Here is an 18,688-nt window from a genome sequence, read left to right on the forward strand (position 1 = left end):
AGGATGACAGCTGCGGGCTTCATTTGTCTGATGTGGAAACGCATCGTCCGCTGAAATTCAGATTCCCCGGGGCTGGGAGTCAGCACAGGGTGGAGTGGAGACGGGAGCCCGGGATCGCAGCTCCCCAGCCGGCTGCTTTCCCACGCCCCGTCCCCAGCACACGGTGCAGCTGCCGTCTCTTCCTCTGTGGATATGACTGCGTGTCCTTTGCCCCCGGGCTGCAGCTTTCCGGGACGCTGGGTGAGGCAGCTCCCACACACACAGCTGTGCCGGCTAACCGAGGCGCCAAGCACCTTTTGACAATGGCGCAAGGGCAGCTGGGTTCCTCGCCTCTCCCTATTATAAGAAAACTGTCAACCGCGTGAGGCGAGTCCCCAGCCCTGCAGGGAAGAGCAAGCTGGGGCATTTTAGTCACAAGTCGCAATGAGGAAGTGACACGGTGAGAGAGCAGAGGCTCGCCGGACACAGGCGCTGTAGCTGTCCGCTCCCCAACTTAGAGACTCAAGTCTCTCACTTCCTTTTGTGAAGGTGCAACCCACGGACAAGGAGCATTTGAAGATGGTTCAGAACCAGAATGGGCCCTTCCTGTAAAACACGGTGACTCAGCCTGGCTGTGAACACTGCGGCCACCTCGCTCTCACCCCCGGGGGCGGAATTCATTACCCACCGCCCCCCACAGTGGGGACTTTGTCTTCAAGATTTAGGCAACTGGTGAAGTTGCCTCTGGAGCAGAAGCGGAGCTGCGGGCTCTAAGACGGCGCCCTGTCACTTCTAAGATTCAGGACCCTGCGGGGGTGTCACACGCGACGCGGCTGACATCCGTCTTCCCCCGTCTGGCTTCACCTGTCGTCGCCCACGCCGCTCTGGAATGGCCAGTCCTCCTGTCCGTCTGTGAACTTACCGCACTTCTTTATGGCACCAGGGATACAGCACGGTTCGTCTTCTGGAACTTTTGTCCCCAGCTCGTGGTCTACCATGCGCCCCATCTTCAGTGTTCAAACACGACCTCCTCGAAGCGCCCCCCTCACACCTTCACGACGCAGCACCCTGTCACTATTGCACGTCGCTGCACAATACGTTCTCACGGGTTTGTGACCGGAGGGGCCCTGTCTGTCCCGCTCACGGCTCTATCCCCGACACCCAGGTCGGCAGCAGAACCAGGTGCTCCAGGGCCCTCAGCTGAGTGAGCAGGGGAGTGAACAAATGACAGTCAACCGGGGGTCCCCAGTGCAGCCCTGAGACCCTTCCAGGAGTCGCGGGCTCCTTTCCCAAAGAGATCTTCCCAGGAAAACAGAGGAGGCCACAACAAAACAAAGTCGGGAAAATTAGTAGAGAGGGAGGCTGGAAATCAGAAACGTGATCTGAAGCCAGCTGTGGGTTCTCTAGCACACGGCCAGTCCGCGGGGCGGGGGCCGCATGACCTGCCTCCTCCCACCCCCACCCCGAGCCAGCAGGTTTGAAGACCGGAGTGAGGCGTCTTCCGCCAGCACTGGGTGGGGTCTCAGAAGCGACTCCCTCGCGCCCACCCCAGAGCCAGCGTCAGCGCGGGGCGGGCCTCAGATCCTCAAGCTTCCCGTCGGACAGACGCCGAAGCCCGAGGTGCAGAGCTCGGCGACTCCCAGGCCGCGGAGCTACTCAGTAACAAGGCCGATGGAGGTCCCGGCCTAGGTCCCCTCGCAGAGGCCCTGTCTGGCACCAGGCTCCTTTAGGCCGACCCAGCCACGGCCCCTGGGCCGAGGCGAGCAAGGAGGAAGGGGCTGGCGCTCTGCGCACGGCTGCAGCCGCCCTGCTTTCGGCCGCCGCAGGAGCGCGAGGCAGAAACGAATGCAAACGGGCGCCAAGCCCGGCTCCCGGCGGGCATTCACCGCGGCGCCATTCAGTCCGGAGACCCTCGGCCGCGCCCCAGAGATCCCCCATCCCGTCCCCCCGCCCCCAGCCACCGCTGAGGTTCCCGAGCCAAGGCCAAGGCGCGCCTACAGGGCGGGGGCGGCGGGCTGGGCCGGGAAGGGAAGCGTGGCCGAGGCCCGGGAGGAGGAGCCAGGCGGGCACCGCAGCCCGCGGGTCCCTTTCCCTTTTTTTGGGAAAAAAGAATCTGGGCTCCGCGTTCTGGGGATGGAAAGAGGCCCTTCTCCCCAGGGGCGCGGGTCTGCCCTTGAGCCCTGGAGCGCGCGCCGCGGCCAAGACCCAGCCCCCATCCCGACCTTCCCCGGGCTCGGCGCCCCGGGGCGGCGGCAGGACTCGCCTGGCCGGGAATGGGGGGCCGCAGCCGGGCCGGGGAGCCCCGCGCCCCGCCGGCCGCGCCGCGCCTACCGGTAGTAGCGGTCATCTCGGAAGGGCGCGAGGTCCTCTCTCAGCTCGTGGAGCGCCTCCTGCAGCCGCTTGCACAGGCGTTTGAGCTCGCCGCAGAGCGGGGGCTCCAGGGCCGGGTACTCGGCGTCCATGCCCGCTTCGCGCCCACGCCTCGCCTCCGCCCGCCGCTCCCCGCTTTGTGCGGCCTCGCTCGCCCCGTCTCCTCCCGGCCCGGGGACCCGGCTGCCGGCGCGCAGGGCGGGCCTGACGGGAAGGAGGAGGAGGAGCAGCAGCAGGTGCGGGAGGTGGGGAGGGGGCGCGCAGGAACGGGCGCCGGGCGCGCTCTGGGCGCCGCCGCGAGCGCGCGGGGAGCCAGGCCCGGCGAGTGGGGCAAGGGTCCCGGTCCTGCCGCCGGCCGCGGGCACCGAGGAGGGGGAGGCACGAGGAGGGGCAGGCGCGGGGGGCAGAAAGCCCAGGGCGCGGCTAGTGCGGGCGGGAGGCAAACGCGGCGTCTGCGTTCAGCACCGCGGACAGCGCCCGCGGAGCCCGGTGCCGCTGGGGCTCTAACCCACTACTGCCGGGCCATAACGAATATTTTGGAAGGATTGTGGAGTCTGTTCGACGAGGTGCGGTTCCCGTACGCATCGCGGTCACCAGCCACGCACGTCCCGGCAAGGGTCACCCCGTGTGCACAGTGAAGACGCACCACTGAGCACGTCTTGCCAGGGATCCGGTGTCCTGGGTGTGGTGTGGTCCCTTCCCGGGAAGCAGCTGTTCCCGATGCTGTTGGAGTTTTCCCACCAGAGTAAAGGACGGCTGGAATCCAGAGCGCGGCCCAGGAACTGCTCTGCAGGGCTCCCCAGGCAGGTCTAACGTTCACTTCGGTTATTCTCAGATTTCCCATGTTTCCTGCCAGCTATTGGATGCTCTGACCTCACCCACTCTCCCTTGCTTTTTATCATCACATTTATTTCTTCCCTCCCCTTATATTTTTTTTAAAAAATTATAATTTATTTGAAAGGCAGAGTGACAGCACGTGCGCGCGCGCACACACACACACACACACACACACTCCATCTGCTGCTTTACTCCTAAAATGTCCGCAGTAGCCAGATCTGGGCCAGGCCAAAGCCAGGAGCCTGGAATTCTGTCCTGGTTTCCCATGTGGTGGCAGGCACACTGGTGGGAATCTGGATGGGAAAAGGAGCAACCAGGACTCAAACCAGCACTCTGCTCTGGGTGCCAGTGTTCCAAGTGGTGGCTTAACCCACTGAGCCCAGTGCCAGCCCTCCCTCTGCATTCTGGAGCAGCTTTTTGTCTGCTGTCCTATCAGGCCTTGCATATCCTCCCATAATTTCTCAGCATTGTACACGGTCAGGTTTTGACTCCAATTCATAAAGTCACAGTGCCACAGGAGCACACAGGCGAGTTCCTGCCCCAGAAGCTCTGCCTTTGTTTTTCGTCATCTCAAGATGATGTAAAATGGAGCTGAGACTTGTAACACCCAGACTACAGTCAGAAAGAGGTGTGCTAAGAACAGCTCCTCGGAAAGCGCACATGCACATCTGTTTTCCGCTATGAGATGGAGACTGAGAGTCCAGCGTGTGCCATATTTCAAATATCTTATGATCGGCTAGAGAGAGCCTATCAAACACTCACACTCACACCCCTGCTTCCTCAGCTTTCCCAGCCCAGGCTCGCTCTCCCGTTGAAGTACAGTGACCCCTAGGACAATACAAGTCCTGGCTCCAGCGTCGTGGGGCCACTGATTCGCTGTTCTCTCTTCCCCAAACAACCAGAAATGCTATGTGAAATACCACACGCAGGGCTGGGACGCTGGCAACCCATGTCAAAGTGCCTGGGATCCGGGAAGGCAGTGGAGGATGGCCCAAATGCTTGGGCCCTGCACCCGCGTGGGAGACCAGGAGGAAGCACCTGGCTCCTGGCTTGGGATCGGCGCAGCACTGGCTGTAGCAGCAATTTGGGGCATAAACCAAAGGATGGAAGACCTTTCTCTCTAACTCTGCCTAGCAAAAAAAAAAAAAAAAAAAAAAAAAAAAAGTGCCTGGGATCAAGCCCATTTTTAAAATGAAAAAAAAATTTTTTTTTGCTATTTTGTTTGCATCCCTTATATATCCTGGTATTATCGTCTTGTCAGATGCGTAACTTGCACACATTTTCTACCATTCTGCACTCCGTTTATTGGTTCTTTTGCTGTGCAGTAGCTCTTTAGTCGGGGAAATCCCTTTTGTCTATTTTTTTTGTTCCCTGTGCTTTGGCAGGTTCAGATCTAGAAAATTCTTGCCCATGCCAGTGTCCTGATGGCCTTGGCCTGGTGTTTTCTTCTAGTGGTTCAAAGTTGCAGTTCTTAGAGATTTTAAGTCTTCAATCCGTCTGTCCGTGGCAGAGTCCAGTTTCACTCCTGTGCGTGTGGATACCCAGTTTCCCCAGCACCGCGCATTAAACACTGCCCTTTCTCCACCGCATGTTTAGCAGCACCTCTGCCCAAGACCTGGCTGTGGATGCATAGGCTTACTCCTAGGGTCTCTGCGCCTCTGGTCCAAGGATCTATTTTTATGCCAATAACGTGGTTTTAATTACTATAGCTTTGTGATATACTTTTAAGGAGATTTATTTTAATTTACTTGAAAGGCAGAGAGAGAGAGAGAATCTTTTGTTCACTGGTTCACTCCCCAAATGGCTGCAACTGCTGGGGCTGGGCCAGGCTGAAGCCAGGAGCCAGGAGCTTCTTCCAGGTCTCCCAGGTGGGTGCAGGGACCCAAGCACTTGGGGCATCCTAAACTGCTTTCCCAGGTGCATTAGCAGGGAGCTGGATCAGAAGTGGAGCAGATAGGACCCATATGGGAAGCTGGTGCTGCAGGCCGGGGCTTTAACCCACTAGGCCACAGCACCAGCTCCTTTGTCATATGTTTCACAGTCAAGTAGTATAATGCCTCCTCGCTTTGGTATTTTTGCTCAAGAGTGCCTTGGCTATTTGGGGTCATTGGACTTGATTTTTCCTTTTGTTTGTCTCCCAACCTTTTATGTTAGTATTCTTTCTAGAGTCAGTGAACTGGGGGAGTGCTCCTCTGTAAGAGTGGTGCACTGAAATGCTCGGGAGCCCTGGCTGTGTGTGAATGAGGGGTGGGTGGTTGACCGTGACCTTTGTCATACATAACATGAGCGAGCTATTTGTGGGCATACCCCGCTACCGACACTGTCGCGTCGGTCCCCTGGCTGCTGCACACGGGCATGTTTGCCCTGTGACTGCGCCATCCCTCCCATCGGGAGATGGGCTCTCGAATCGGGGCTTGAGTGGGACCTTGCTAGACAAGTGAAATGCGCTGGGAGGCGCTCTGTGTGTCCTCTGTGCCTAGGCTTACGAAGCACTGCACTGTCCTGAGACTCCTGAAAGTCAGCCTCTGTGGGAGGAAATCTGGATCTTCCTGTAGGCCAGCTTGACCACATGGAGAGAGACCCTGAGGATGACAGGCTGTGTGGAGACCGGAGGAGGCTGTGGCCAACTGTCGGCCCAACCACTGGACACGTGAGCACGCCAGCTCGCGGGGGTGACACCAACAGAGAACGCAGGGAGCAGAAAAAAATGCCCACCCACGCCCAGCACCCCAACAGAATCATGATGTCACTGATACTTTGGGCGAAATCTGGGACGATCTACTTCGCCACGACAGGGAAGTGACACAATGGTCCGGTTCCGTCAGGGATACCCACTTCTCACTGGAGGCTGAAGGTATGGCTTCAGCACTCTGAGAGTAGAATGGAGGCAGAGGGCCGGGAGCTGCTGGGTCGCGCAACACCCGAAAGTGCTCGACTTAGAAGTTAAGGCTCATTCGCAACTTGTGCACACATTCATCCACGTGACCCCTGCCACAGGAGCTCACGGGCGAGTTCCTGCCCCAGAAGCTCTGCCTTGCCCCTTTCCAGGTGTCCCCTTCCAGTCACAACCACCACCCTGGCGTCTGTCACTCAAGTGTGTTACTATTTTTCTATTTTTTAAGATGCATTTTTTTTATTTATTTGAGAGTTATAGAGAGAGCTCCGGAGAGATAGAGACAGTGTGATCTTCCATTTGCTGGTTCACTCCCCAAATGGTCGCAATGGCTAGGGCTAGGCCAGGTGGAAGCCAGGAGCCAAGAGCCTCTTCTGGGTCTCCTATGTGGCCCAAGCACTCGGGCCATCTTCTACTGCTTTCCCAGGCGTATCAGCAGGAGCTGGATCAGAAGTGGAGCAGCCGGGATTTGAACCAGTGCTCATAGGAGATGCTGGCACTGCACTATGCCACAGTGCTGGTCCCCACTCCTTAACGTTTTACACAACAGGAACCACATCACATCAACTATTTGGAATCCTGCTTTTTCACCTAAGAACTTAAGTGACACATCACCCTAGGGAAAAAAAACATTAAAAATATCCATTTATTTGACAGGTGGTAGGGAGAGGGAAGGGGAAGGCGGATGATGGACAGACTTCTAGTGCCCCTCCCGCCAGGGTATGAAGTCCCAGAGGGTAGGAACTGAGTCTCACTCAGTTTTAGCACCTAAGATTGTTTGGGACGTAATGAGGATTTAATTTGATGTCCATCAAGATTAAGATCAATGAAAGTGCTGCACTTCTGCCCCAGTGTTTGTTTAAGGAATCAAGATTATGTCGATGAGGTCTTGAAAAATACATGAGGCCAGCTACTCTTTATGAGACTGAGGGAAATCCATTGCTCACCTAAACGAAAACAAACAGAATGCAGTGTGTGAGCGCTACTTGAAAACGTTTACGGGAAAACAGGATTAAAAGGTGTTTATTTGGGTGCACTTTTTTTTTTTTTTTTTGAAACCCATGCAGAGTTTTTGAAAAAACACATTTCCTGTGAACTTTGGGAAAGATGTCTCATATTTTTGATACAACTTTTAAAGTCGTTGGTAGCATAAAAGAAACAATAGGGCACGTGTTTAGCTTGGCAGTCAAGGCCCCCACAATCCTACGCTGGAGTACCTGGGGTCGGTCCCCGGCTCCTGCTCCTGATTCCAGCTTCCGGGAGGCAGTGGTGATGGCTGGAGTCGCTGGGTTCCTACCCACCACCCGAGAGTCCTGGATGGAGGTCCCAGCTTCCAGGTAAGGCCCAGGCCAGTCCCAGCCGTTTCAGGGAGTGAACCAGTGGGAGCTCTTTCTCTCTCCATCTCAAATAATTTTTAAAGATACAACTGAAAATCCAACCTTTGAATTTCTCTTTGAAAGACACATTCACGTCGTGTACAGGAGCTCTGACGTTTTCTAGTGTGTTTCTTTGCCGATTAAATGGCATTATTCCTTCTGGGAGCATAAGGGGATTTGTAGAGCATCGTCAAATGAAAAATACTCCAGATAACTTCTGTTCTCTGAGAGGGATCCAGTGAAGGAAGATCAAAGAAACTCCACCTAGAAAACGGGACGGGAGCGCAGCGCCCATGGTGGATGCGCTTCCTCATCGCTGAACCACTTTCTTCAGCACTCACACAGGAAGTGTGTTTCTGGCTCTCAATTAGAACACTCCCCAGATGGGTTCAGCACCAGCAACAAGAAGTCGAGCGACTTTGCTACATGCATACCGTGTGCTGGATGCACCTGCTGGTGTCGTCACACTCAGTATTTTTTTTTTTTTTTGACAGGCAGAGTAGACAGTGAGCAGAGAGAGAGAGAGAGAGAGAGAGAGAGAGAGAGAGAAAGGTCTTCCTTTGCCTTTGGTTCACCCTTCAATGGCCGCCGCGGCCGGCGCACCACGCTGATCCGAAGGCAGGAGCCAGGTGCTTATCCTGGTCTCCCATGGGGTGCAGGGCCCAAGCACTTTGGGCCATCCTCCACTGCACTCCCTGGCCACAGCAGAGAGCTGGCCTGGAAGAGGGGCAACCGGGACAGAATCCAGTGCCCCGACCGGGACTAGAACCCGGTGTGCCGGCACCACAAGGTGCCGGCACCACAAGGCGCCGGCCCACACTCAGTATTCTTAACAGTCACGAGGTGAGCAGTACAATCAATGCAGCCCTGAGACAGCTGAAGCTTACAGGGTTACGCGTCCGCCGTAGTCCCAGAGCAAGTAGAAGAAAAAGTCTTGCACCCCGGTGTGTCTCGCTTTCACTCTCCACTGAGAACCCGTGGGAGATGGACTGTGCTGGGCAACAGGCACTGTGGCTTCACTGGGAAGCAGCTCCACGTCCCTGCCCACCCACTGAAGACGCACCCACATTCAAGGTCATGTGAGACGGGAGCTCCTGGGATGCAGCCCCCGTCGGCCTCCTGGGACACAGCACTGGGCAGCGCTGGGAGGGACACAGGTCTGGGGACAGGGGTGGGGAGAAGGTAACGAGCATGCGCTGCCCACAAAATAGCCCTCGGGGTCCATGAATCCGAGGCCTGCTGGTGGGGACGACACAGGACTTGCAGGAGAGAATCCCATGCCCCGCCCCAGCTCCACGGAGTCGCAAGGAGAAGTGAGGGAGGGTGTGGAGCAGGCAGTCGTGAGCGCTCCGGGTTCCCCTCAGCCTCAGGTCTCAGGGGAGGGACCCAGCAGGCCGGGGCAGCCCCGGGGCCACAGTGGGGGCTCCTGCTCCCTTCCATGGACGTGAGAAAGGCTCATACAAGAAGAGGAAGCCGGGGCCTGGCCTTCCCAGCCCCCAAGTCCGTCTGCACCCCCACGCCCACCCCAGGCACTCCTGCACGTGTCACACAAAGTCCCAACTTCCCGTTTCCTTGACATGGCACAACCATGGCCCTGTCGTGTGTTGTAGTGAAGTGACTGTTACGGACGCCACTGAAGATGCGGGTGGGAGAGGAGGGGCCGAAGGCACGCCACCACCCCTCAGCCCCCGGGGGCCCCGGGGCTGCCCTGTGGTTTGTGGGTAACAATTGGGGGAGTTCCAGAGCAGTAAGGATGTCCTTGCGCTGACGCGTGGCGCTGCCTGGCTGTCGGCCTCCCACGGCTGGGACTCGGAGGCGTCTGACCCAGGGCCCCATGGCCAATGTGGGGCGGCAGGGCCAGTTGCTCTGATGTCACCGGTTCCGGTGGAGACCCGGGCTCTGAGCTGCTCGCTGCTGCCCGGCTTGCGGCTCACTTCCCATCCCCCGCCGTCTCCGCGCTGAATGCCCATGCTGCTCGCTCGGACCCACAGGCAGCTGCGCATCCCATGACCCTGGCTTTTCACTTAGGCGTGGAGGTGGAACTGGGCACTTTGATCTCATTTTGCTCGCAATAACCAGTAGGCAGTGGGAATTTGAAATCAAGTAAGAGCCTGTCCTGTCTACTGGACACATGGGAACAGATCCACACACTTTGATGAAGTCTTCAGTGGGAGTTCAGCCCGGGCTCTGCGGATCTGGGAAGACTTCCCAGGGGAGGAGAAATTCCGGGTGGGGCACAGAGCTCATGTGAGACTGTACCGGAAATACAGCAGCCCACAGCTTTGGCCCTGAGTGGCAGGAGAGGAGGCGGGGCCAGGCCATGGGGGCCTCTGGGCTGAAGTGAAGCCTGGACTTTTTGTCCCAGCACGGTAGAAGCCAGGGCTCCAGCTGCGGAATGGACGTCGGCGACCTTGGCTTTGGGTACCCAGCAAGGCGGCCTCGGAGGCGGAGCCTCCTGCTGGTCCACACTCCCGCAGCATCTCGGGATGACTCTGCTTTGCGACACGTACCAGCATATTTCCAACATGTTGCAGAAGACGGAATTCAAAGGTAAGTTTACTTTGGTGCCAACAGCTTTGGGTCACGAAACCCCATCACAAAGCCCGAGCTGGCTCAAACGGAAATGAGCTCCCGCCCTCTGACACTTGGTAGCGAAGAAGGTACTTCCCTCACTCAGCTTGCAAACTCTAACACGCAAGTGGTTCTCCCAAAGCAAAGCACTCAAGGATGCCAGGCCACGCGGGTCTAACCCATCTTCTGTTCCCGCTTCACTGGCGCTCTCTGCCTCCCACCGAATCCAGGCCCCACCGCCCTCCTTCCTCAATCCAGGCGAGCACGCCCCGAGCTGAAGCCAGTGGGTGACACGGGCGCCACGCCGAGCTCTCGTGGCCGTAAATACAACTCCACCTGGCTGGGAGGTGACTCACGAAAGGAAACAACTCTGCTGGACTCTGGCCAAAGACCTCGCCTCTTCTCAGTCGCGACGATGAAGAGGCAACATGGGAAAGTCAGGGGGCAGATGAGGGTCCTGGGGACCCCTGAACGGCTGGCGTCCACCTGGGGCCTGCTCCAACAGGAGGGGAAGCAGCTGGCATCCCCCTGGGGTGCTCAGGTGGAAGGGAAAGGCCCATCACTGAGCTTCCCGGGGTTGTCCAAGCCCTAGGCCAGGACGAGTGCTGCACACTGGCTCCAGGAGGGCAGCCTAGGGGCTGAGCTGGCCTGAGAAGACCTGCGGACCTTTTTTCATATTTTTGCAGCAATAGAAATCAACAAAAGGAGAAACACATAGGCAATCTACCGAGCGCTCACTGCAGCCCGACACTCGGCCAAGTCACTTGTGTTTGGCGGGCGGGATGGGGAGGCTGCAGAGGGGAGGCAGGGGACGGCTCATGGGGCGCCCTAACTGGAGGCTGCCGGCCCTGGGGAGCTGCAGATAGCTCGCTGGAAGCCGGGGCGTCCGGACTGCTCTGGGGTGCATATCTGGCTTTCTGTGGTTGGACCAGAGGTGGATGTGGGGACAAATATCAGAGAACTTGTCAGTTTTCTTCCATCTGGGTCATTCTGGATCTGTCTGGCTGCCAAAATTGTTGCTAGAGATGGAGGGTCTGCCTTTCTACAGCCCAGCAGCATGTCAGCCTGCCTACAGCCTGAACCACAACATGACTTCCTACACTACAACCGCAGCATGTCAGCCTGCCTACAGCCTGAACCACAACATGACTTCCTACACTACAACCGCAGCACGTCAGCCTGCCTACAGCCTGAACCACAACATGACTTCCTACAACTGCAGCACGTCAGCCTGCCTACAGCCTGAACCACAACATGACTTCCTACACTACAACCGCAGCACGTCAGCCTGCCTACAGCCTGAACCACAACATGACTTCCTACAGCCCGACCAGAGCATGCCTGCCTGTCCACAGCTTGAACCACAACATGACTTCCCACAATCCGGCTGTAGCACATCAGCCTGCCTACAGCACAGTTTCCTACAGTCCAACTGCAGCACGTCAGCTCGCCTACAGCCTGAACCACAGCATGGCTTCTTACAGTGCAACCACAGCACTTCAGCCTGCCTACAGCCTCACGGACAGCAGGCTGTCTTCCTGGGCTGCTGCCCCAGGCTGTGGGTCAGAATTCACTTTTATATATGATCTGGCCGTTGTCCATTCATATATTCAGTTTAAATAAGCAAATTCTGGATTTTCCTGGATTTTCCCGTGAAGAGAATGAAACTAGCCCACCCCTGAGGACCAGTAAACTGACGCGGGAAGAGTACCCCGCAATTGCATGGTTGTGCTCTAAGGGCACAGGAAGCAACAGCACTGCCCAGAAGGCATGCGTCTTGCTCCCGCTTACAGCCTGACCTTGGAGGAGCAGAGGGGATGCTGAGACGAGAGGTGTGTTAGGAGCCCCGGGAGAGGCAATCCTGGACTAGTCCATGGGCGTGCCTGCAGCCACAGTGCAGTCACACGGTCTCTCGCCCCTCCTTTTCGCTGCACTGCCTGGTTTCACCCCCTCAGTCTCCCGCGGGGAGAGCGGGAGCCATGAGCCTCTCTGCTGGTCGAGACCAGTTCAGGACCAGGCTGCTCAGCCCCTGAACGGGGCTGTGGTGTTGGGTTTGGGATGTTTACCCGAGCACTGTCCCGTCTACACATCACACCATCCCATCCGGAGGCAGAAAATGGATTCTCAAGTCCTCTGGGGAGAGGGGGGCTTGGAGCCACGTGACTCTGAAAGCCAGGATGCTCTCAGAAATTCACAGGGCGGGCAAGCGTCTGCCCACCTGGCCCCGGCGCCCGGCAGCCTCCCGGTGGGAGGGAGGCAAAGTGACAAACCCACCAGCGACGTGTCCGGCCTCCTGCCCACCTCCTCAGTGCCCTCCCCCGGCCGCCTTCTCACCCTCTGGGCACTGCGCCCTCTGGCTGGCCTCTGGGAGAGCGGCACTTTCAGTCGGGGCCAGCGCGGGCAGATGTCCAAGCAGCGGCTCCGCACGCGCACACACGTGCTCACTTGCAGCTAAGCGTCACCCACAGGCGTGCCCCCCTGCGCCCCAGTGAACAGAGACTGCAGTGGGGCCTCTCACCTACTCCAGCAGGACAATGGAAGGAAACCTGCCTTGGGCTTGCAGTGAAACCCATGAAGCACAGAATCCTGTCGCTGGGACTTGGGAGAGCCGCTGGCCCAGTTCCCCAGAGCTGCTGCCTGTGTCCCTGGTCCTGCCAGATGCTCCTTTACGATAGGGTTCTGGTCAGCACAGTTCGGGTGACGGTACTGGCTCCCTTCCCTTTGGTAACCCACCAAGCACAGCATGCTTGCATCTGGAAGCTTCTGGAACACTGTCACGGAAGCCCGTTTCACTTTAACCAGTCAGCAATGACTGCCTAAGTTAGGGGAGGTGACTGGCTGACTGCATGGGGATGCTGCTGGCAGCCACGCTAGGTCGTCCAAGCTCCCCCTCCTTTTTGGGGGTCTGGCAGGGAGAGCTTCAGTTGTCTGCAAGGAAAATACCCCAAGACCTCTGGGCTCAGAAAGGGCCTGGAGGTGAGCCAAGAGGCCGCCTGGATGTCCAAGGGCACCCACCCGGGAGAAAGTGCCAGGGTCACAGGGCCAGCGGGAAAATGCTTCCCGAGGTGTCTGGCCACTGTCCCGAGAAGTGGCTACCGCTTAAGAAACGCTCAGGCTTACTTACCCTTCAGACAGACACAGTGACAATTCCACAGAGAGAAAGGCAACCTGCCTTGGTGGCCAGTTTCGAAGAAAAGGTCTCGGGACGACACCAACGGCTCCCGCTCCCACCCGCGGAGCAGTGGGGCTCAGAGTGGCTTTAACACACTCCTGCTCGTGGGGAGGGGCACAAGCGATGCCACTCCCAGCACTCGGCTCCCTGCTGGGGCCCACTGCATGCTGGAGCCCCTTCTTTACTTGGGGGTGTCATTCGAACAGAACTTGACGTTGATTTGAGAGGGTTTAACACCTTGAGACCCTGTTTCTAAGACACAGAGAGAGATCCACTCAGACCTGCTCCTCTGACACCTGGCACAGGGGCTCAGCCTGGTGGCCTAACCTCCAGTCCTGCTCCGAAGTCACGGCTCCTAGTTCAGGACTGGGTTTTAGCTACAGAATCTAGAAATCACTTTGACAGGGCAGTGCCCCAACTTCTGCTGGAAGGAAGGGAGGCAGGACCGCGTCGTACTGGAGCTGAGGGGATTCAGCACGCACTCCCGCGTCCCCGGGACCCCGCAGCGTGAGTCACCCCCACGGGCACTCGCTCCTCTTCCACAGTGGGTCTCCGGGGCTGGGAGAGGGAGGCTGAGCCACTTCCCGTTCTTGCAACGCTACTGAGAAAAGAACGCTGAAAACTCGAATTAAAACCAGGACGCATCCTTTCCAAAACAACTCCGTACAAGGAAAGGGATCTGCTAAGTCTTACCCGGGCTTGAAAAATACATCACTCCCTGAGACCCCGACTCACCCTGAGTGGCCTCAAAGCTGACAAGGGGCTGATCCGACTCGGCCCTCCTTGCAGACCCACAGGCGTCCTGGTGGCTTCTGTTGGGCGTCTGTCTGTGATCAGCTTTCCCTTGCTACCTGGTTTAAGCGATGAAGCTACAATGAATGTTAACTTTCATAACAAAATGAGGTTTATTTCGATTCTTTTAGAACATACCAATCAGTTGGCATCCATCATTGCTACTGCTACCTAACGCGTAGAAGGGAGATCTGTGATTATTTTAAAATTTATAATTTAATTTACACTGTAATGTAAGCTTAATTTTAATAAATTAAGCAGTATTTACTAATATTAATATCATTAATTCCTTATTAAATTAATAAACTTTATAATTTAATTTTCATTTATAATCATGCCAGAGTAGACAGAGGTTTGGGTTCTTCTGTTTCCTGAAGCCCAAGGCATCTCATGTCTGCAGGGTGGTCCTGTGATGCCGACAGACACATGCTCCCGGTGCTCACCCCAGCCCCACTGTGGCCGCGGGGAACGCCAGGGGAGAGAAGGTGTTCACGGAGCACTCATTGGCAGTCGTAACTCACAATTACAGCAGCACCCAAAGTTCAGCTGCTAAAAACCTGGCTCTCCGTAGTTTCCTACAAAGTCACAAAGAAGGCATTGCAAGATATAAATATATACATATGTATACATACATACACACACACACACACATATATATATATATATTTAGCGCCTCTGAACCTTCAGGTGGTATTCAGATGCAGTCTTCATCAAGTTTATAAAAGAAACAAGAAAAAAGAAAAACCCAAACTCACTCACAGCATAAAGGTGGCCACTGGCCTCCCAGAATGGGTGGCATGGTGACAAGGAGTTCAGGGCCTTGAGTCACAGCTGGAAGTTAGCTCAGGGACCCGGGAGGCCACTGGCGATTCTCCTCAAATGATTCAAGACCCACCTCTGAAATCTGTACACAAGTCATTGCTTTTTTTGGTCTGCAAAATTTTAATAAGCAATAGCTGGACAACTCTTACAACTTCAAATCATTAAGAAAAAAATAAGGAGATTAATCCATCTTGATAGTAAAGACAAAGTCGTTTGGACAAACCACATCATTTTGAATGCAAACCAGTAGTGCCTTCTAGAGTATCTCCTGGACAGTCTAATACACAAAATACGTAAGAGAGGCAAATAAGGGAGAGCTCATTAAAATGCAACTGGGAATCTCAACAGAACTTGCTTAGAAAGGAAAACAAAGCAGGATGCTGAATTAAAAAAAAAAAAAAAAAACAAACAAACACCGAGTAAGTCAACATTGCAGGAATGGAGGTGCGTGGCGGGCTCGCCACCCCCGAGGTCTGGACGACATGCTGGTGGTCGTGTTTGCTCTGGAACCCGTGCACCTGCGTCACGCACTCACGGTAAAAAAAAAAAAAAAAAAAAAAAAAAAAAAAAAAAAAAAAAAAAAGCCAGTAGTAGTAAACTCAGGAATTATGTCCAAATTTACAGTACCAAAATAATGCATTTATAAACAAATGCAAAAGCAATACCCCTTTGGTAAATAACACAGTGCCTTTTTTTTTTCAAACGCATAATCCATGCTTTTCTACAACACGAAAAAATATTTATCTACAATAAACAACAAGAATCCTACCCCTCCCCTTAAAAAGAACTTGTAAACAGAAAATATAGGTACAAGTAAAGTTACAGGAAAATTACACAAAGCCAAAGAAATGAAAACAAAGTAAGCCACAGCCTTTCAGTTTTACCAGCCGGAGAAGGAAGTACACAGATGGAGAAGAGTTTGGAGTTGTGTGCTATGACTTGAACACATGTCGTCTCAACTGTTCACAACCATCGACTTGGCCAGATGCCAGGTGGTCCACACAAGGACACGAGGGGCTCCTTCTCCACAGCGGCTGGGTGTTTCCCAAGCCAGCCCCAACAGGCACGCCCTTCCTCCCTGGTGAACCCACCTGCAAGGTTTTGGGGCTGTTCTCACGGGTGCCTGGAGCAGGCACACGCACTGGAGACGCTCTGTCCTGCCCAGACTCGGTGCTTCTGCGTCATTTCAGGAGAATGAGCACCAGTGCAGATGCATTCTGGGGGCAAGCTTTCTAACGATACTATTTTAAATGCACTGGAGTATATGCAGGAGATGGCCAGTTAACACAGGGAAAGAAATGTTTCCCTACAAAAAGGCAAACTAGAAGCTCTCGGGCTGGGAGGGCTGGAAGGGAGCCAGCCAGACAGTAGGATCGAGGCCTGGCCAGCAGGGGACTTGCCCAGGCCACCCTCCGACCACAGCATTGAACAGGCTCGGCCCTGGGTTCCCCCGAGCCTGCGCTGTGACTCCAGGGTGTGCCCCTGCGGGTCACCTGACAGGGAGCCACAGCCGAGGATGAGAAACGTGTCCCCACCCCACCCCCCCGTGGGGGCCTGCGCTTGACGGAGCCATCAGAGCGCGGAGTCCCCTCCTGCCTCGGCCCCAGTTTTTGTCGCAAGATACACTCAGTGGGTACAGTGTACGTGGACGGACCTGTGCCTTCTGTCTGATGAGCAGAGCTAACACAAATTTAAAATGGGGTTTTGCGCTCGGAAAACACTGCTTCTCTCAAAACACCATGGATTCGTTGCGCACTGGCTTTTGACTGGACTAGTGTTCTCAGATTGAGAAATTCCATGAGGTATCTTGAGATTCCTAAGGTGCCACTGATAGACCGAGAGCTGTGCGACGAAGCACGTCAGTGGTGTTTCATCAATGGGACAGCCTGAGTGAAAGCGATCTGAGTGACAGACTGACCGGCTGTGTGACGCTGGCCGCTCTTCACCCAGGGCACAGTGCAGGTGGCAGCTGCCATGCCCAGGCAGACGCACAGGGACAGGTGCTTCCCACACAGGGAGCCCGCGCCGCCACAGGGGAAGGCGTCTTTGGGGAGTAGGCTAAGAATTCCGCAGGTTTACTCAGTCACTGGCCACAAACGCCCGCTTTGCTCTCCTGTGTATTCACAACTTCTTGTCAAGGATCCCTCCCTCTATTCGCACTTACTGAGAACAGCTCTAGAATGTGTCTGCACGTGTCCGTGAGAACGCACAGAGCAGAAGCACGGTTTGCGACAGTCCCTTCCTTTGCTAATCTCATTCTAATAGCTCGTCCCCTTCCAAAATATCACCTTCTATTTTTAATTAAAAATAAGATTTTCAAAAGAAGAGAAAATATTATTTTTGGGTATGCTATCTCAAATAAATACTCTTTTGTACGGAATCAATATCACAAAACACCAAAAGGAAATTATTTTTAAAGGATTAATAAGAATATTTTCCCACTGAGAAAAACTTACAAATTGTCCAGCCCACAAAACCCCTTCCATCATAGCCTTTTATTTCCACAGCAAAATATACTTCTACCAAATCAGTTGTTACAGAGATACTAGTTTTCTAAATAAATAATAAAATGGGTAAAAGTCACCAATACATAGTAACAAAATAATTCCTAAGAATACTATGAAAAGCAAGATAAATAATTATCTCTTGGACAAAACACGGGAACGGTGTTTAAATTATCTTAGAAACAGGCTGAACAAGTATTGCACCACTAAAGTGAGCAGTGAGACGCCCTAGCGAGCTACAGAAACTCATATAAAGAACTGGGTAGTTCTGAACGGACTAAGGAACTTTCCTGGGGAGATTCACCCACCCAAATCAGGCCGTATACTTTAAACGAGGAACCGGACACTCAGCGCTGGCAGACACCGTCACCGTATGTAAAAACCTCACCAGCGTCTCTGGAGTTTGGAAAGAATTGGCAGTGATGTCATCTCACCTTGGGACAGGAATGGGCCAGTTTCTGTTCTAGTTTTTAAACCAAAATTGGGAAATTAAAAAAAAACAACTTTAATCTTTAATTTGAAGGTGCTCTCCTGTAGCTCCTTCCACATCTTCTGTCGGTCTGTTCTCACTCAGACTCTAAAGTTAGGACCCAGTTCTTGTGCTCCCGTGCCAAACATCACAGGTATGAACAGCTGAAAAATGGGCCTTGCCCAAGGGTTGCTGGGGGAGGGGAACATATGACAGGTGGATTATATTATTTTGCAACTGACAAAGAGTCAGCAACCAACTCCTTGAGTACTACGGTGTTAACGTCTTCTGAGTGGTTTATCTCCTTGGTAAGCAGTCTGTACAGTATGAACAACTTTTCTCCTTTTTTGGCTCACAGAAGATCATAGAACTCTTGCAAAAAGCCTGACCACACCCCTATCTTTCAAGACTCCCGCCAAAGCTTCAAGATCTTTGGTCACACGGTTACTGTAACGGAAAGCACTTCTAGACAACTGAACGTTAACATGGCCGGGGGGGGGTGGGGAGGAGTGGTTTCACATCCAGCCTCGTCCACGCTTTCACAGGGAGTGGTGACTGACGGGCAGGTCGTGTTGACAGCAACACGCTCCAGATGAGAACGAACGAGGGGCAGAGAGAGCAGAGCTTGCTCCTCAGGGTGGGCTTCTACGACTCAGCACCACGCTACCTGAGAAAGCCGCTCCGCTGCCACAGGCTGGGGTCCCTTCCCTTCTGCGGCTCACCATCTCCCAAGGCAGCCGGACCTGCGGCCCTACGCACCGTCCCCAGGACGAAACATGGAGTCATGCCATGGACGCACCAGGCGTGCAAGAGCACTGTGGGCCTGGTGCGTGTGCCTCCCCGCCCCCACGTGTGTGCGCAGAGCACTGTGGGCCTGTGTGTGTCTCCCCGCCCCCACGTGTG

At 54.8% G+C, this 18,688-nt stretch overlaps 1 protein-coding gene across 1 annotated transcript in view; it reads right to left on the reverse strand.

The window, feature by feature from the left end:
• TMEM181 (transmembrane protein 181) overlaps positions 1 to 2,566 on the reverse strand; it is a 59,779-nt gene extending 57,213 nt beyond the window's left edge. The window contains exon 1 of the mRNA XM_051855208.2: positions 2,311 to 2,566. Within this exon, the coding sequence (XP_051711168.1) occupies positions 2,311 to 2,441 (131 nt within the window). The 5' untranslated portion in view covers positions 2,442 to 2,566. The remainder of the gene's footprint in view (positions 1 to 2,310) is intronic.
• Between the last annotated feature and the right edge of the window lie 16,122 nt (positions 2,567 to 18,688).

This window comes from Oryctolagus cuniculus, chromosome 5 (assembly GCF_964237555.1).
Source record: "Oryctolagus cuniculus chromosome 5, mOryCun1.1, whole genome shotgun sequence".
Taxonomy (NCBI): Eukaryota; Metazoa; Chordata; class Mammalia; order Lagomorpha; family Leporidae; genus Oryctolagus; species Oryctolagus cuniculus.